This window comes from Phaenicophaeus curvirostris, chromosome 5 (assembly GCF_032191515.1).
Source record: "Phaenicophaeus curvirostris isolate KB17595 chromosome 5, BPBGC_Pcur_1.0, whole genome shotgun sequence".
Classification (NCBI taxonomy): domain Eukaryota; kingdom Metazoa; phylum Chordata; class Aves; order Cuculiformes; family Cuculidae; genus Phaenicophaeus; species Phaenicophaeus curvirostris.
This window is the reverse complement of record NC_091396.1, coordinates 53162465-53180875: the sequence shown is the minus strand read 5'-3', so window position 1 is coordinate 53180875 and position 18411 is coordinate 53162465. Positions and strand designations below refer to the sequence as shown.

Sequence of the window (18411 nt, the reverse complement as noted above, 5' to 3'; positions counted from 1 at the left end):
TTTAAAGTCTGCTGGTCCCAGCAAGCGATGACCAGGTGGCAGGGAGACCCATGCTCAGCCCCACCCCTAGCTCCAGCCCCAGCCCTACTTGCCTGCCTTCTAGGAGTTGTCCTGGAGGTTGTGGAGGAAAGCTGTATTTATTGCAGAGAGGAAACCCATAAACCCATAGTAAACTAGGCTTTATGAACTCCACTGCTTACAGAACAGTTTGTTAAATACCCTGCTTTGCCTTGTCTCTTTCAGAGTGTAGTGAGTGCCATTGTATTTTGTCCGAGTCATTTTTAGTTTTTTTTTTTCCTAAGAGAAAGAAAACTCTATGAATATTTGTGCAATGAAAATTTCACGTGTATTGTGAATCTGTACCATGCATTAACATTGCACTTTTGATCTGCATTAGACTAGAACAAAGGGATAGGCTTAGATTTTTAATCTCATCAATTTCTTCACACCAGGTTATTACTCGGGGTTGATGATAGGATAGTTTGTTTCTAGAGGTGCTGGATACTAAACCATCATAGTACTTCAAGATCATGTAAAGACAGGAGTCTCTGCCTCACCACATCTTGCTGGAAGGAGTTTAATCTAACTAAAAGTAGAATAATAAAATCTTGAGAACTAATGTCATATTCTGTTCTGATGTCTCTCAGCCTGGGTAATTACAGCCCAATGAACTTATTTAATTGCCTTACTTTTGATTTACTATGGATTTTTTTTCCCCCTTTAATTTATACTTGCTAGTGTTTTTCGGGCTTTTCAACAAAGTGTGGGTAAATAAATAAAACATTTTTATATCATTTCATATAAGGATAAAAAACCCTCATTTTCATCAGCTTTTAGCAAAACTTGACTTTAAACATAGTGGGAATTTCTGCATATAAAATCTACTAAGTGCGTAATTCTTCATAACTCTTAAGAAGTGTTTTGAAGTTATTGTTATGTTATTGAAACATTGCAATTAATTTGAGATAGCATCTCTTGAGGGTTTTTTTTTCAATTCAAATCCTGATGCATTAATTACTGCCACAGGTTGTGACTTACTTAGCAAAGATAATGATTATCTTTAGCCAAACTACTTGCACACTACTCGTATGACTAGAATTAGTAACACTTGCACATCTTGTGCAATCAGGTATCACGCTCAAAAACAATTGCTAGGGCCTTCATTTCTTCTTCTACTTCAATTGCCTTTTGAGGGAAACCTAAATTTCCTACTTCCCAGGCTTGTGCTTGCATCATTAAGTTAATACATCGGTACATTAAGTTAATACATCGGTACATTAAGTTAATACATCAGTAATATGAATACCTATAGGGGTGTGTATATTTACATACAGAAGTTTTAAATATCTCTCACAGGTAGATGAAAATTCACACAATAATCCACACACAATTATCTATACATCTCACATAAATAGTTTTTATATTTTAAGTAATTTTTAAGCAGAAGATTCTAGAAGGAAGGCTGGGGATTGTCTTTCCCTTCACTTTCTTGTCAGCCTCTTGCAGCCTGGAGATGAGCTTTTCCTCTGCAAAGTGGATGATTTGGGTCTGATTATTTCATGTTGAATGGCTTGTGAGACTTATGGGTCTTGCGTCCAGAATAAGTGATCAAGCACTTCAGTCACTAAGTTAATAGTCAAAAGATTAGTATTGCTGAACTCAAAAAGAAAATGGTGTGTCCTCTTTTGCTGTTTAACTCTGCAGCCACATGAGACGACAATGGGACAGGAGCCTTGATTTGAATTTGATGAGTAGGAGGCGAGATTTCCCCTTTTGACTTCAGACTCCTAAATGCAGCTCCCCACTGTTCAGAATTGTTGAACATATGTGGAGCATTTTAATATCTGACATATCCTGGGGCTCCTGCCAAGGAGCAAGATGCTTGGGAGCTGGCCACTGCTCTTTGCCATGTATTACTATAATTTTCCCTCTTGGCACAGGCTCTCATCTATACTAATGCTCTTTTCTGACAAGATGGTGAAATCCTCCACCAATACAGTCCAAAAAATGTAATACCTTCATCACTTAAACTTTATTCCTTTTGAAGTTTGTATTTGATGACATTCTTCTGTGTATGGTTCAGCACTGTAACAAAGCAAACATGAGCAGGCCACATCCACATGAAAAAATCCTTCTGGATTACAATACACCTTGTATGAACTTCTCCTCAGCTTTTATATTTAAAATTCAGGTATTAAGATTTGTACATGAAGATATAATTTCTTGAAGATAGATGAAGCCAAACCAGCATGAAGGAATGAGCACATCTGAGTTCCCTGATGGAGAAATGCGAGTTAAAGTGGAGGGGAGGTCTAATGGAAAATGAAAATTATCTTCTAGGTTGGTTCATGTGCGGTTTTTGTCTGGGATAGAGTTAATTTTCTTCATAGTAGCTGGTATGGGGCTACATTCTGGAGTTGTGCTGAAAACAGTGATGGTAATACAGCTGTAGGCTGTAGGTGCACAAGAAGTTAGGAGGGGACATAGCTGGGAAATCAGAGTCAGCTAACCAAAAGCATATTCCGTGCTACATGACATCACACTCAGCATATAAATCTGATGGGTGAAAAAAGAAAGGGACATTCAGAGTAATGGCATTTGTCTTCCCAAGTAACCGTTATACATGATGGAACCCTTCATTCCAGGAGATGACTGAACACCTGCCTGCTGATGGGAAGGCATGTTAATGAATTCTATGTTTTGCTTTGCTTGTGTAAGTGGCTTTTGCTTTAACTATTAACAGTCTTTATATCAACCCATGAGCTTTCTCACTTTCACTTTTCCAGTTCTCTCCCCCATACCAGTGGGAGGAGTGAGCAAGTAGCTGTGTGGTGCCTAGTTGTCTACTGGGGTTAAACTCTGGCAATCCTCTGGAGAACTTATTGTCAACATGACCAGTTAGTGTCATTCTAGGAAATTATATGAATTGTCTGCATTAAAAGCCTAAAGCTTAACATTGCTGAGAATGTATGCTCCATTTTTCTAGAACATTGAAATTTTTAATTAGTGGGGTATTTTAATTGTTTTCTCTTCTTCTAATGTCTTGACAAAGTACAAAATTGTATATAAAAAAAATAGAAATAAAGTATGAAGCCATAAAAGCAAGAAGACCTAGCAAATAGAAAAGAGTAAGCACTGTTTGTCTTAGAGTGTAAGGAAGAAATTACGTGCATGATCTTCTATGTATCTAGTTTTTTGGCATAGTGGATGCTGGAAAAGGAAGTCCTCTGGATGGATTAACATGGCATCACTGAATCACTATCCCCTGATATAGTCAAGCTGTAAATCACAGTCCCTTGATGCTCTCCAAGCTATTGACCACAATAAATGTGGTTTTGTTATTGCAAGCAACATTTCCTGTTTCGCGTGGTTTTAGATAGCATCAGGAGGTAGCTTGAAACAGATTCAGCTTCCAGAATGTCTAAGGTATTTAAATATACCTTCAGTTAGATAGTGAGGAAAATAACAAGGAATAATAAGCAAAGTAGAAAGAGCTTTGATTCTCAATGGAACTTATGTATATCTATGTTCTTTTTAAGGTTAAGATACACCACAGCATTTCATTGCAACTGTGAGCTTCTAGTAACAGACTGAGACCGAGGGTGCAAAATTATCTGTTATACTGCAAAGAAGTACTTTAGCATAGTTTTGTGGTTGTAAGGCCAAATGTTCCGTATTTAGAAAGTACCAGAATTAATATTGTCCAGCCCTGATGAAAAAAAAAAATATGGCTGCTATAATGGGAATAGGCATGACATGTTTTGCCAGGGATTTAATGACACAGCTGTAGCAATATTTGGAAATCCTGGTCTCTTATCTCACTTCTGGGACTGGATATGTTCTAATGGCTCCTGTTTTTCTCTCCTGTACTAATATCTGCCATCTCTTTCCGCTTCATTACCTCTCCAGGCACTTACCTACCAGTTCTGATCCCCACCTTCCCTTCCTTCACTCTATAAGACAGTTGCTTTCTTCTCAGAGCTGCAACCATTTCTTCACAGAAGCTTTGGTTATGGAAGGGGAGCATTTACAGCAAGCCCTGCATTATCCTTCTCAGCTGCAGTGCCTTCCAAATGTCTTTCCCCTTGATGGAAAACTAGATATTAATAAACATCACCAACTGCATCGCAGAGTTTAAAGATCCTCCTTGAACTTAATACCAGTGACATTCAGTAAGACACAGTCTTACAGGATGTAGCTTTGTTTTGGTGCTCTGAGGATAAATGCAGTAGTGAGAAGAACGAATCCAAGGCGTTGTATGCTGGCTTGTGTTTCTTCATTGCCTTTCAGATTTCCCTTACAGGTTCTGAATTTGGACTACAAGTTAAAAATCTCAAAATTATTTCTCTGCCAGAATGAGTTAAAACCATCTGTACTGGTTTCTGTGTCCTTGTATGCACCTCTATTTGAGTCATCCTTCTGGCCATCGCTCCATTTATCTCCTTTCTGGCTCACTGCTAATAGACAAGCTGATCTCTATTAATGAAGAACTAGGATTATTGGAATGAGTTTACAGAGCTTGCTAAACTGGAAATACATCCCTGTTTTCCATCCTGTAAATATTATCCACTGTTTTATAAGCTGTAATATGCTAGTGACCTCATGCATAGTTATTTTTTAACAGTTCATAATCGACTTGTAATTACTCAGCAATAGTTCAGCAATTTATGCATTTTGGGTACTACTCTCACTTTGAAATCTGATGGTTGCCATCAACCTGTTGGGGTGTTTTGGCAATGTGGAATCAACAGGATGTAGATTGTTTCTTTCACATCTACATTATGGGAATGACATTTTAACGGCTGAGTGAGGTGACAATACCATCCTATGCAATGGAGAAAAGTGCCACAGGGGCAGTGAAATCTATTAAAAAATTAATTTCCTGCCTTACTTTGTCCTTGAGTGTACGGTCCATATATAATATTCGACCCTGAACATCATTCAGTGATGCCACCATGTCTTCTTTAGCACTGGCTGAAAGGCGAACTAGCAACATTTTTTGTGGGGTCTTTTTCAGTTGCATATGATACAGAAGACTAACCTAAAGAAAGATGGCATTCACTGGCCACGTGTCTCTTTGCAGTCAGTTTCTGGAACCATCTAATGTAATGTAATATTTCTTAGTGGTTTTGTTCTATATTTTCCAAAAAGTCAGGAGAAAAGTCTTCACCAAATACCCAGTCACAGGCAATGCCCAACAGCAATGAGTGAAAGCCTGTATTAACTGTAAATGTCTCAGTAGGGTGGTAATGACACATATTATCCTCCAAAGACATCTAGAGACTGTTCACCAATCACATACAGTTTGCTTACCTCAGCAAAAGGCTCAAAACCATTAAAGATGGTGTCAAAGGTCGTGACTGAGTTGCAGAGTAAGGCAGAAGGGCTTTCTAAATCTGAAGGTGGCTTATTCTGTTTAGGAATCCTGACACAGAGGTGACTCTCGCGGTGTCCCCATCCCACTCATAGGTCTCCCAGGGCCTATAGGCTGTGCTGGTAGCTTCATCTCCTACAGACTGACCCAGGCAAGAGGTGGCCTTCATGTGATCTCATGGTGTTCAGCTCCAAGAGAATGGCTGACCTGCAATGCATTCACTACTGTGGATGCAGACTTCTCATGCCAATCCATAAGTAAGGAAGCAGCAGGAGATATAGTCCCTGCTCCATTCCCTCTTGTTTATAGTCCTACCACACAGCACCGTTAGCTTGTTCTGGCTTGGACAAATCGTCCACAATATCTAATGTCATTACTGTTGTGCATCCTTGCTGGCGATTTTTATCTGAACTAATTAATGATTAACAAGGGCACTTGCCTTAATCCTGTTCAATGGTACTGAAGAGAAGAAGGGGCAGACAAGAATAGATCTACACACCAGGATCTTTTTTACAGCGCTGTAAGTACCCTTTCAGTTTTCCCTTCAATTGTTTGAATATTTCATTCTGGAGGATTATGTTGCCAGGAAACGGTGTCTTTTTACATGTAAAGAAAGGGACATACATGTTAGGCTATAACTTTGAACATGACAAAAGCGAGTAAAACTGGATGCCAGAGAAGAAGATACTCCACATAATAAAATAGAAAATACTTTTGGAAACAACAGAGATGCCTATAGACTTTGCTATCACAGTGATCTGGTATTTTATCTTTGAAATTCTGAAATTATTTGGTAATTTTGGTCTCAGAGAGTGTGATCTGTGTTTATATCACATATTTTGTTTAGCATGGGTTTAATTCTCTAATTATTTGGTGAACCAAGGAAGGCTAATAAGGCTGCAGTAGCCAACCTGCAGCACTGAGTACAAAAACAATTTCTACCAGTTACTCTGGGGAAAGGTCATAATCTTCCTGCTACATGTCAATTTTTTTAAAAAACAGCCCTATCCTATTTTTTAAAGTTAATATGATCAAAATTACCTCTTTTGAGAGAGTACTTAATTAAACAGTATATCAGCAGGCATATTCTTTCTGGGGGTCACTGGTATGCATCAGGAATGTGAAATAATTAGGTGTGTGATTTTGGAGAACAAGTGTGTTCTGAGGGCACCATTTTACTTGTCTGGAGCAAACAGCATGAAGAAATTAATTTCCATGCCATGTATGTATGTCTATCTCTTTTCCAGTTCATAGAAAAATGAAGCCCACCTTCTCCTTTTGTTTATTACTGGCTGGTTTGTATATTGTTGCCCAGTGTTACCAGCATCCTCATTACGGCAATAAGCAGGGTGATCCTAAAGGGACATACTACCCAGGACGCAGTTCTCATGAGGAAGGAGTTTATCCATTTAAGAACAAAACCTTTGTCAAACTAGTTTCCAGTAATGCTGACTTTGCATTTTCATTTTATAAGCTGGTCGCATCTGAAGAAACCGATCAAAATGTTTTCTTTTCACCCATAAGCATCTCTGCTTCTTTTGCAATGCTGGCACTCGGTGCCAAGTCAGCAACACTGACACAGATTCTGGAAGGCCTTGCCATTAACCTGAAGAAGACTCAGGAACAGGAAATACATGGAGGTTTTTGCCAACTCCTCCACTTGCTGAACCGTTCAGACAGTGAACTCCAGCTGAGCCTGGGCAACGCACTTTTTATAGATGAGACGCTAAAGCCACTACAGAAGTTCTTGGATGATGTCAAAAACTTTTATGAATCTGAAGTCTTTTCTACTGACTTTAACAACTCCTCTGGTGCTGAGAATCAGATCAACAGTTATATTGAGGAAAAGACAAATGGGAAAATTGTTAAACTAGTGGAAAACCTTGATCCTCTCACTGCAATGGTCCTTGTTAACTATGTCTTCTTTAAAGGTAAGAAGTATGTGAATGTGTGTGAAGCTTAAGTGCTTACTGTTTACTGTGGAGAATGGAAACCTAAGAGAAAGAAACTGTAGTTTAAATATTTGCAGTTAAGGAAATCCTGTTCAGTATTTGAGAAATATTCCTAAAAGTTCATCTATATTTGTAATCAGTATAAATGTTTGTGTCCTCAGCTGATTGAGAGACTGGATTTTTTTGCTAATTTCAGCAAATTCTTTCATTTGATGCTAGGTCTCATGCTGTAGTAAAAGATGCTGTTCTCAGTATTATCTGTCTTTAATTGTCTTCAAGTACTTGGGGGGGGGAAAAAAAGAGAGTTGCAGTGCTGTAACACCCCAAAACTGCAGTAACTTGAGAAAAAAATATTTGTTCTAATTGAAAGAAGACTATGGAACTTGATCCTGTTTAATTCACTATGACCATTCCTCTTTGTATTACATGGAATTATTTTTCTTTTTGTCATAAGCCCATTGGGAGAAACCTTTCAGTACTTCATATACAAAACAGGAGGATTTTTTTGTGGATCAGAAAACGTCTGTAAAAGTTGACATGATGTATCGAAAGGGTTACTACAGAAATTACTTTGATAAAGAGCTGTCCTGTTGGCTGGTTCAGATACCTTACAATGGAAATGCTGCAGCATTATTTATTTTGCCTGACAAAGGGAAGATGAAGCAGGTGGAAGATGCTCTCTTGAAAAAGACTGTGTCTAAATGGGAAAAGTCACTCCAAGACAGGTAAGTGTTTTAGCCAAGGTAAGAAGTGGCCGTGTTATAGCTTAGTACTGTTTATCTCACCAAGACAAAACAGTAAAGGCCAGGTTGTTTTATTGAACTCTGTTCATTTAATGGTCTCTCTCTGTGCACAATTTCCCTTTTCTTAGTTGGAAAAAGAGCTGTGGGTACTGAACAAATAAGTCATCAAACTTGTGTTTTATTTTGGGTTAAGTTCCTGGCTCAGCCACAAGTGGTTTAACACCATGATGAAGTTAACAGACGCTTGTTTCATATGAGGATTGTGAAACTGCAATTGGAGTAGCTATTTCTGAGGTATTGGGTGTTAGGATGTTGAAGGCATCATATATAAAAGTGGAAATGTTATTTCTGTGGTGGCCCAGGCCTAGTTGTATATTTGAGCAGCCTTAGGACTGCTAGGTATCAACTTTCGAAAAAAAAAAAACCTGCTACCTGATGGCAGTATCTCTGTTTGCCAAAGTGTTTGCTTAGTCATTTCTTCCACCCTAATCCTCAGACTGCATTGTGGAGGTAGTGGGTAACATTGGCTCATACTGCTCCAACACTCCACATTAGATAGCTAAGCTGGTCAGAAGTGCTATCTGAACACCAAGAGCAGACTTTTAACATTTAAAAAATTAAATATGAAGTGTCACTATACTGAAGCCATTGAGGAGTGTTACCAAGATGATAATTTGTCCCTATTTGTATTATTTATTACAGAAAAATACACCTGCACATTCCAAAATTTTCTGTTTCTGGTACTTATGATGTGAAAAGGGTAGTCAAACAAGTGGGTATGATGGATCTGTTCACTGAACAAGCTGATCTGTCAGGGATTACTGAGGAGCCTGGACTGATGGTTTCAAAAGTAAGTCAGCACATGAAACACAGTGACTCCAGGATTTGCCTGTTCTCAGGAATCTGACATTAATATCCCATTAAAAGCTTACCCTGATCTCTCTGAAGCATCTTTTAGTCATCAATACCTGCTAGTCTGGAAGCAAGGCAAGCCCATCTTTCCTATATCTGAAGCCAAATATGCTTACAAGTGCTTATACATAAATGGTTCAAAGCTGAGGAAGAAGATGTACACCTAATTAAATGTTCCTTTGGCTACTAAACAAAATTTTTTAAAGGTAGCACATTAGTTTTGGTAAAATGTCCCTATAATTCCACCTACAGAGGGCAAAAGGCTGATATTCTTGCTCTTCTAGTGCTCTCAAAAAGTTTTTTTTTTCCAGCTAGATGATAGGGTAAATTGACAATAATACATGAAGCTGCCAAAGGCAATACTATGTAGGCTAAATTACCGGGTTTTTTGCTTCCAGAATGTCTTGCCATCAGTCATCTTGAGGACTCTTTGGCCATCTGCTCTTCAGGGGCTACTCTCTGCACATGCAGTGAAGGAGGCTAGCAGGAGCGGTCTGATGGCCGATTGTGCTGTGGTGGGAAGGGGAGTAGCTGGTGATGATCCTCCCAGAGGCTGATGCTGCCGGACTTGTCGCAGGCAGGGCTCTTTTTGGCAAGAGCAAGGAAGGTGGCAGGCTGGTATCTTCTGGCTGTATTGTCAGCTAAATTTGTTTTGCTTTTTGTCCTTGCAGGTGATTCACAGAGCAGTATTAAATGTTCATGAAAACGGCACTGAAGCAGCAGGGGCCACAGTGATGGAGGTTACCTGGAGGTCTGGCGATTTTCCTCAGCCACCTCGAGTCAGATTCAATAGGCCCTTTCTCCTGGTGATTCTGGATAAATACACTCGTACCGTTCTCTTCATAGGAAAAATCATAAACCCTCTGAAAAATGAATGATTGACCAGAGGACATACACTTATTTACATCACTGGCTAAATTTCTGTGATCCAGCAAAACATTTATGTGTATATATCACTACGTACTAGTGCTCATCTTTCAACCATTATCCTCGTCATATACATTATCAAGCCTGTATAAGACAAAAACAATTTTTCCATGTCTGAAAGTCGCTGCTATTTCCCCCCAGTCTGCAGCCATGTATAGCTTGTAGCATTAATGAAATACAAGTTGCTTTCCACTGTTTTTGTAAGAAGCCCTTCCTGAAATGCTTCTGTGGGGTGTTTGGAATGGTTCAAGTCTCCAGATAATGGAGTTTTTTCTGTACAACCATGGTGTGTGTACAGGAAAGCTGGTGAATGGAAATGGGGAAAAGGAGATGGAAGGTATAACTACTGTCTGCTTAATCCACTAACTTTTGATGACTAGTCTTAAATGCAAATTCACTTAATGATGGAATGAATTTCCATCAATTGCTTTGGTTTTTAACCAAGTATGGTGTGAAGCTGCAGGAGCAGTGGCTGGAACACTGAAGGGCACACAGATCAATATAATGAGTGAAGCTGTTTTGTCTTGCCTCACTCTGATTCTTCCTCAGTGAAAGCCTTCCTCATGAAGACAAGAAGGCTGGTTTTGCTATATGAACAAAGTTTATTCTACTAAGGAAGGAAGCCATACCAGTGAAAAGATTTTCGTTTCTATCTTGCTAATATAAATATTGTTGCCAATGCCCTGAGGTAAAAGTACAGTGGAGCAGTCCATGACACATCATCAGTTTCCTTTTTATGGATTTATTATCACAATAATTTCTCTTTTGTCCTACTGATGCTACATTCACCATCACACTCTCCAACTAGACTTGTCAGACTATAGTAGAGAAGAGGAGGATGAAAAATTTCAGCTCGTGAGGGTTTCCTTTCCTCAGCTGGAAGAGCAGGGCTTTCCTAGGGACTGTTAGACTGCTTCAAATGATCATAGACACAAATACAAAATTCAGGTCATAGCTGAGAAATCACCTTTCTAAATATTAAGAGTGTGTTAATGCTAGAGACTAAAAACATACTGTGACTTGACATTTGTACCTTTTCTTTATGGTTTCTTGTGTCTAACATATTGTTATTGTGTTATTTTATAGTAACTCAATTGAGACAACTTCAATATACCAGATACACCAGACAGTTGGTATAGTTATGAAGAGAAAGAAACACAAATCAGTAAATACATAAATTATTTTATTTTTTTAGCTTAATTTTTCAGATCAGCACACTTAACATGTCTTATTAAAATGCGGAAAGCCAACGAAAGCACTTGAATTACAAATTGATTAAATCTTTTGCTATGTAACATCTCAAACTGGTACAAAAAAGGTAGAATACAAATGCCAGTTTTTTAGATTTTGGTCTCTTAGATGAGTATTTCTAAATTATAATTATCTTGATTTGTTTGGTGATTTTTTTGACATTAAATTATTGCTATCAAAATTAGTAAATTGTAGCTGTAACTATACCAATAAGGAATATAACAACCTTTTCATGTCTATCTGCCAGCCATATAACACTCGATATTCCCAAAACCCTCTTCAAAATCATGTAAATCAATGTCAACAGTTTCTTATTCATAACTCTATTTAGTCTGATCAATATTTAATAACAGTCGGCTTCACAACTCTAAACTTGGTCTTGGTATAATAGAGGTAAACTGATTCTACAATCATTTAAAAGCTCTTTGCAAATCTCAGGGCTAATTCAGGACTTCATGCCAAAGTCCAGCTTTGCAATGACAAATGACTCTGTAGGAGAGTGCCAAGAGACTTTATGTTTGTTGTTCCTCATTACTGCAGATCAATAGTCTCTGGTTTTTAGTAGGAAAAATATATCCAAATGATATTTTGACCTAGCTCTCACTTTGAGAAGTAAACTTGCTGCTTAACTTAAGTGAGCGGTGAAAAATTCAGCTCAGTTAAGGGCTGGATAGCTAAATGTATCAAAAAACTAATGTTGGCAGGAAATCATCTGCAAATGGGATTAGACACCATATGTATCTAGACCTACTAGTGCTTTGTAAGCAAGAGCACAAACAAGAACCCATATTTTGACAAAGGCAGAAGGCACAGGCTCCCTAATAAGAAAAATTCCTGATGAAGCTGAGGCACATAGTTCTTATGCCAGTGTATTGTCATTGAATAGGAGATATCATAGAATCATACCTTAATTTAAGTACTTTGCAAAGTAATCACCTTTTGTTTTCTAATATATAAGAACTAAATAGTCACATCTTGTTAACATTGTCTTGATACTAAATAACATACTATATTCTTATACTGTATGATACTGTTCTTTCTGCATGTCATTTTTAGGACACAATGAGAAAGAAAAATTTTAGCAAGGTTTATAAAGTTCTGGCGGGTATTGACCCCATGATACTTCAGGTATGCTGGGGTAAGAGAGTCCCCTTAGTGACAGCGTGCCTTTCCTGGCATCTAATCACGCCCACAACATTATCTTAATGGGAAAATAGCTATCCCTGCAGAAAAACAGTGCATTCATGACACAGATCCATAACTTAGGGATGTCTGAATTCTCAAAATCAGATGTCACATATTTCGTTAAATATTCGGAGAGTCTAGCAAATGTTACACAATTAGCAATTAGCAGATATTCCTAGGCAATATTATGTGAATTTCTCAGCTTTTGAAGAACTTGATGGTTGTTCATAGCAGAGAAAATTTGGCTTCTGTTCCCACCAGAATCTTGGCAGCAATGACAGTGCTGTGGCCGGGATCCATATATCCACCATCCATCATCTGCCAGTCACACTAACATCTAGGCTCAGGGAGCTCTTGTGAGATACATAACTCAAGGACATGCTCTCCTACAGCCTTCACAGAGCCTTGGTATCCCCAAACACGACATGCATATGCTTGGCATATGTCAGATGGAGTTACTACCAGAATAATCACCTATGTGAGATAAGGCTGGGGCTCAGAATGGGCGGCCTGAAGGCATCAGTGGTTTCATTGTTGTAATGCAGCTAGACATTTTTTTCTGGAATGGAGTGTACTTAATTGTTCCACTTGCTGTTAAGAGAGTGCAAAAGCCAGACCAAAATAAATGAAAGCATTTCACACAAACATTTCCTAACTTTTTAAATGGAAAGTCATAACATTATCTCAGAAATTCTGCTATATATTAGATTCCTGAGAATCGCTTCCAGATTATAGTCTCAGAGCTCGAGAGTTGTCAGAACATCTCACTAGCTCTTCCTACTCCACCTTTTCAGGAATAACCACATATTTCAACATCCACAAATCTAAGATTGCCATAAATAATGAACACTTTCATAAGGCAGAAACAATTTCAGTCATAAATCATTTCCATGTGGGAAAAAGAGCTGGGAAAGAAGTAGCTTTACACTGCCCATAAGAATTGGATGACTCCATAAGCAAAGCATGCTTAGCTGAAGTTACTGGCTCTCCATCCCATTCTTTATATATGTCATTCCCTCCAGGTAGTGGACTTTGACATTTCGTATGAGATTTCTCCAGTTTAAATGGACCTGCAAGTGTTTCTTATGAGTTAATTGAAAAATACATCTCAGACTTCTATCACAGTACCTTCCTCAGAAGCCGATATATGCCCTCCAGCATTGTTTTTACCTTTTTATCCAATTGCCTTATGCTATGTGGAGTGTAAGCAATAGAATAAAGAACAGAAAAGGACACCCAGGCTGAGGTGGTGTGAATATGAGACAATACTCTTATTGGAGCCTGTTATGTGTATTACTTATGGTACAGTTTCTTATTTCACCTGTGTAAAAGGGTTGATACAACAGTGGTGATAAAGGGAACCACCTCCAGTCTTTGCATATCGTTGAGTCTTTGCAGTAGTTTTCCTGAACTTCTTTCTCCAAGGCAAGCTTACATGTAGGAGCTGGCAGTTGATGTGACACAAACATGTCTTGCTCCATTTTCCTTGTTTTGGAATTATGTGGGGCTCTCCCTGCACCAAGTTGTGTAGCAGTTTTAGAGCACCGCAGCCAAGGAAATTCTCTTCTGAGACATATTTATGCTTGTTCTAACTGCCAGCAATTGCCATCTCAGAATCTGCTCAAAGACTCCTCCCTGCCAAGCTTGATGAGTTCATGGTTACCTCTCTGTCTTTGACTTTATACATCTGGAACAGTCTAGTTAAACCCAGTGTTTAGTTTACGCCCATTTGCATCCAACTCATTCAATAAAGCCCTATGAATCACAAATGAAACTCAGAGCTATTCCAATCTGTGGTGACTCACTTTTTGGCTAGTTTTTGGGTAGTTTAATACATGGAGGCTCTTTACAGAAATAATCCACTTTCTGCACTGAAAATAAATTAAGAAAAAGGGGAGAACAAAAAAAGCAGGTCAGGTAAACACATGTAGTTTTAATTATTGCTTCTTTTAAAAAAATAAATCATCTTTTCTGTTATTGTGTTGTTGTACAAATGAAGACACCACACATACCCATCTTCTTTTACTTCAGCACAGGAAAATTACAAAGACACACTAGTCCAGAGGCTCTAAGACGGGTTTGATATGTCCCATCTTTCCATTTTTTAACAGTAAACACTACGACATTGATCCCCAAAGAGCTCTTCCCATCATCTCCCAAGAAGTCCAGCTCTGTTTTCTTCCCAAAGCGCTCCAGCTGGATGTACCATGTGTGCTTTGGATGGAAGTGGCATTTTCGTAGGGAAAGACGATGAAAGGTCAAGAGAAGTTTAAGGGGAAAACAACCTCTTTAAACACTTCAATACTGATGGAGTTTGGCAACACTGAACTAACCACTGAGGCCTAAGCCTTGTATCTCATTTCTCTGGGCAAAAATGAGGAATTATTTTTGGCATTCTGTGAATTTTATGAGTGTTCCAGTTTAGAAACTACTTTGAACACATTAATTTAAACCCTTGTTTACATACTGATCTTTGAGTTCAGTCATAGATCTAAACTAACATAAAATTAACCAGATTGATGGCATTCCATGGAGAGATGGGTAATTGTCATGATGCTTTCTTACCCAGATGTCAATACCATTCCTCACTATCTTATAAATGACAACCTGCAAACAACAAGTCCACTGTGTGACGAGGTTTCATGCCCACGTACTAACTGGTCTCTTCAGTGAATAGTAAGTACATCTGGAGAGTTATAAATTACCTAACTATCTCCTGGAAAGCAGCAATGTTGTTGAAACCTGGCTCATCTCAAGGTAGCCACCAGCAATGCTGACTTCACATTTAGGTTTAACAAGCAGATCATGGCAGACAGGTGACAAGAATATTTTATTCTCTTCTTTCAACCTTTTTTCTGCCATTGTAATGCTCTCCTGGGGAAGCAAAACATCCACATACCCTCACTGAGAAAGGCTCAGCACCGAAGGCCAATGTCATGCAGCATTCCTTCCAACAAATGCGCAAAGGCAGGCAGGGATGAACATAATGAAGTGCACAGCTCCCTGCTCCTCGAATATGACAGTGATGTCAGATAGAGCTGACAATGGCTGTAGTAATACCACTTACAAACTAGTGCTGAATCAGACAGAAGCAACCAGATCCCTTGTGATTCTCATAGTCAGTGCCAGGCCAAAGGGAAACTCATATTTTTTTATTGCAAAAAATTTTTAGAAATGGTGTTACAGACAATCTGAAAGACAAATGGTGCTATAACCTTATTAAGTAATAACTATAGAAGTTCTCAAAGGGACAGATGGATGAATTTAGGAGTTTATTCTGGCATGGCACCCAGATATGAAATCTATTTACAATTAGATCAAGACACGTTGAATTGGTTTTACTTTTCTTTACCCATTTCCCTTGGGTTCAACTGGGATTGAGTTGCTTTTCTGCAGCTTCTCATACTGGCTTGCCAACAAAAAGGTAGGGAGTGCACAAGAAGCTGGGAGGGGGCACAGCTGGGACAGCTGACATAAATTGGCCAAAGGGCTGTTCATAGAATCATAGAACGGTTTGGGTTGGAAGGGATATTAAAGATCATCGATTTCCAGCCCCCCTGCCGTGGGTAGGGACACCTCCCCACTAGATCAGGCCACCCAAGGCTCCATCCAACTTGGCCTTGAACACTTCCAGGGATGGGGCATTCACAACTTCCCTGGGTAACCTGTGCCAGTGCTTCACCATCATGAAGAATTTCTTCCTTATGTCTAATCTAAATCTTCCCCTCTCCAATATACAGCCATTCTCCCTTGTCCTGTCACTACCAGCCTTTGTAAAAGTCCCTCTCCGGCTTTCTTGTAGCCCTCTTCAGGTACTGGAAGGCTGTTATAAGGTCTCCTCAGAGCCTTCTCTTCTCCAGGCTGAACAACCCCAACTCTCTCAGCTTGTCCCCGTATGAAAGGTGCTCCAGCCCTCTGATCATCTTCGTAGACCTCCTTTGGACCCATTCCAACAGTTCCATATCCTTCTTATGTTGAGGATTCCAGAACTGGCCACAATACTCCAGGTGGAGTCTCACAAGAGCAGGACAGCAGGACAGAATCACCTCCCTCAATCTGCTGGCCATACTTCTTTTGATGTAGCCCAGGATACAAATGGCCTTCTGGGCTGCGAACGTGCATTGCCAGCTCATGTCGAGCTTCTCATTAGCCAGCACCCCCAAGTCCTTCTCTGCAGGGCAGCTCTCAATCACATAATCCCCCATCCTGTATTGAAACTGCGGATTGCCCCAACCCAGTAGTAGGACCTTACACTTGGCATTGTTAAACCTCATAAGGAGCAGGCCCACTTCTCCAGCTTGTCCAGGTTTCTCTGAATGACATCCTGTCCTCCCACTGTGGCAACTCCACCACCCAGCTTGGCATCATCTGCAAACTTGCTGAAAGTACACTCAATCTCACTGTCTATATCACTGATGAAGATATTAAACAGCACTGGTACCAATACAGATCCCTGAGGGACACCACTTGTCACAGATCTCCATCTGGACCAATACTCTCTGAATATGACCATCCAAACAATTTCTTATCCACAGAACAACCCAGCCATCACATCCATATCTCTCCAATTTAGAGAGAAGGATGTTGTGGGAGATCATATCAAAGGCTTTACAGAAGTCCAGATACATTACATCTGTTGATTTTCCCGTGTCCATTGATGTGGCTACCCCATCACAGAAAGCCACTAAGTTGGTCATACAGGACTGGTGAAGCCGTGCTGGCTGCCACTAACCATCTCCCTTCCTCCACGTGCTTTAGCATAGCTTCTAGGAGGCACAGAGGTGATGCTGACAGGTCAGAGTAGTTCCCAGGGTTGTCTTTTCTACCCTTTTAAAAATGGGGACGTTACCCTTCTTCCAATCACCAGGGACTTCTCCTGACTGCCATGACTTTTCACATATCACAGAGAGTGGCTTGGCAACCACATTGGACAACTCCATGCTTCTGGGACGCATCTCATCAGGTCCCATAGACTTATATATGTTCAGGCTCCTCAGGTGGTCACAAACCTGATCCTCCCCTATACTGGGAAAGGCTATACCCCACTGGTCCCCTTCTTATTGTCCATTGACTCAGGAAGGGTGAGGAGAACAGCTGTAGGTGAAGACTGAAGCAAAAATGTTGTTGAGTACCTCACCCTTCTCCTCGTCTATTGATACGAGGTCACTGTTTTCATTCATCAGTGGGGGTATGCTTTCTTTAACCTTCCTTTTCTGACTGACGTTCCTGTAGAAGCCCTTCTGGTTAGTCTTCACTTCCCTTCCCAAACTCAGCTCCAGCTGTGTCTTGGCTTTCCTGACCCCATCCCTATACAACAAAGCAGCATCCCTATACTCTTCCCAGTTTCCCTGTCCCTGCTTGCACTGCTTGTGCAGTTCCCTCTTGGCCTTCAGTGTGATTAGGAGGTCTCAACTCGGCCACTCTGGTCTATTCCCTTCCCTGCCAGATTTCCTACATCTGGTGACAGAGCACTTTTTTCAGTGTCATGTGATGTCATGCTCACTGTATAAACAGGGGGAATTGGCCAGAAGGTGAGGCAATTGCTTCTTGGAAAGGGTCTGATTTCTTAGTGGTGAGTAATTGTACCATACATTAGTCACATTGTATAGTCTTCTATTATTTTTATTATTATTTTTTTCTCCCCCTTTGCTGTTTTATTAAACTGCCTTTATGTAAATCCATGATTTTTTGTTTCCAGAGGCAGGGGAGAGTGAATGAGCAGCCGAATGATGCCTAGTTGCTGGCTGAGGCTAAACCACAACACCATGACTGCATTTAATGCTCCTTTCCTGCACTTGAAACTGTTGTCCCTGCCTGTCAGCAATCCAGTGGGCACAAGCATGATAAGAAAACTAAATGCCACAGGAGCATTATACCGACGAGGGAGCTCCTTTTGGGTCTTGTCAATGGATAGTCCCCAGCATATAAACTTTTCCTTTCTGTTTTATAGGCCAGTGACTGACTAAGGACTTGGCATGGGCATTTTCTTCTCCCTGGTGTTTGTCCTGCTGGCCCTGGACTCCAGAGCCACCAGTCAGGCTCAGGTGCTGAAAGAGCTGGCCTTTAA

At 39.9% G+C, this 18411-nt stretch overlaps 2 protein-coding genes and 1 long non-coding RNA gene across 3 annotated transcripts in view; 2 read left to right on the top strand and 1 right to left on the bottom strand.

The window, feature by feature from the left end:
* The window catches only part of LOC138721537 (alpha-1-antiproteinase-like), a 99099-nt gene that overhangs the window by 38939 nt on the left and 41749 nt on the right, over window positions 1-18411 (top strand). The gene's annotated exons all lie outside the window — the stretch shown is intronic.
* Window positions 2031-5715, bottom strand: LOC138720718 (uncharacterized). Its single transcript, XR_011337461.1, has 3 exons — window positions 5582-5715; window positions 3922-4084; window positions 2031-2276 (listed from the first exon to the last, which is right to left on the bottom strand). It is a non-coding gene; the product is annotated as an uncharacterized lncRNA (long non-coding RNA).
* On the top strand, window positions 5795-11260 carry LOC138721513 (alpha-1-antitrypsin-like). The gene is made up of 5 exons (XM_069858687.1): window positions 5795-5894; window positions 6622-7305; window positions 7781-8051; window positions 8772-8919; window positions 9653-11260. The coding sequence occupies exons 2-5, from the start codon at window positions 6633-6635 to the stop codon at window positions 9857-9859; spliced, it is 1299 nt and encodes a 432-aa protein (XP_069714788.1). The 5' UTR covers window positions 5795-5894; window positions 6622-6632; the 3' UTR covers window positions 9860-11260.

Excerpts from the sequence above, each read along its gene's own strand:
- LOC138721513 (XM_069858687.1), top strand. The coding sequence starts at position 6,633 with ATGAAGCCCACCTTCTCCTTTTGTTTATTACTGGCTGGTTTGTATATT. Across the intron at positions 7,306-7,780 it reads TAACTATGTCTTCTTTAAAG|CCCATTGGGAGAAACCTTTC; the intron begins GTAAGAAGTATG and ends TTTTGTCATAAG. Across the intron at positions 8,052-8,771 it reads GAAAAGTCACTCCAAGACAG|AAAAATACACCTGCACATTC; the intron begins GTAAGTGTTTTA and ends TATTTATTACAG.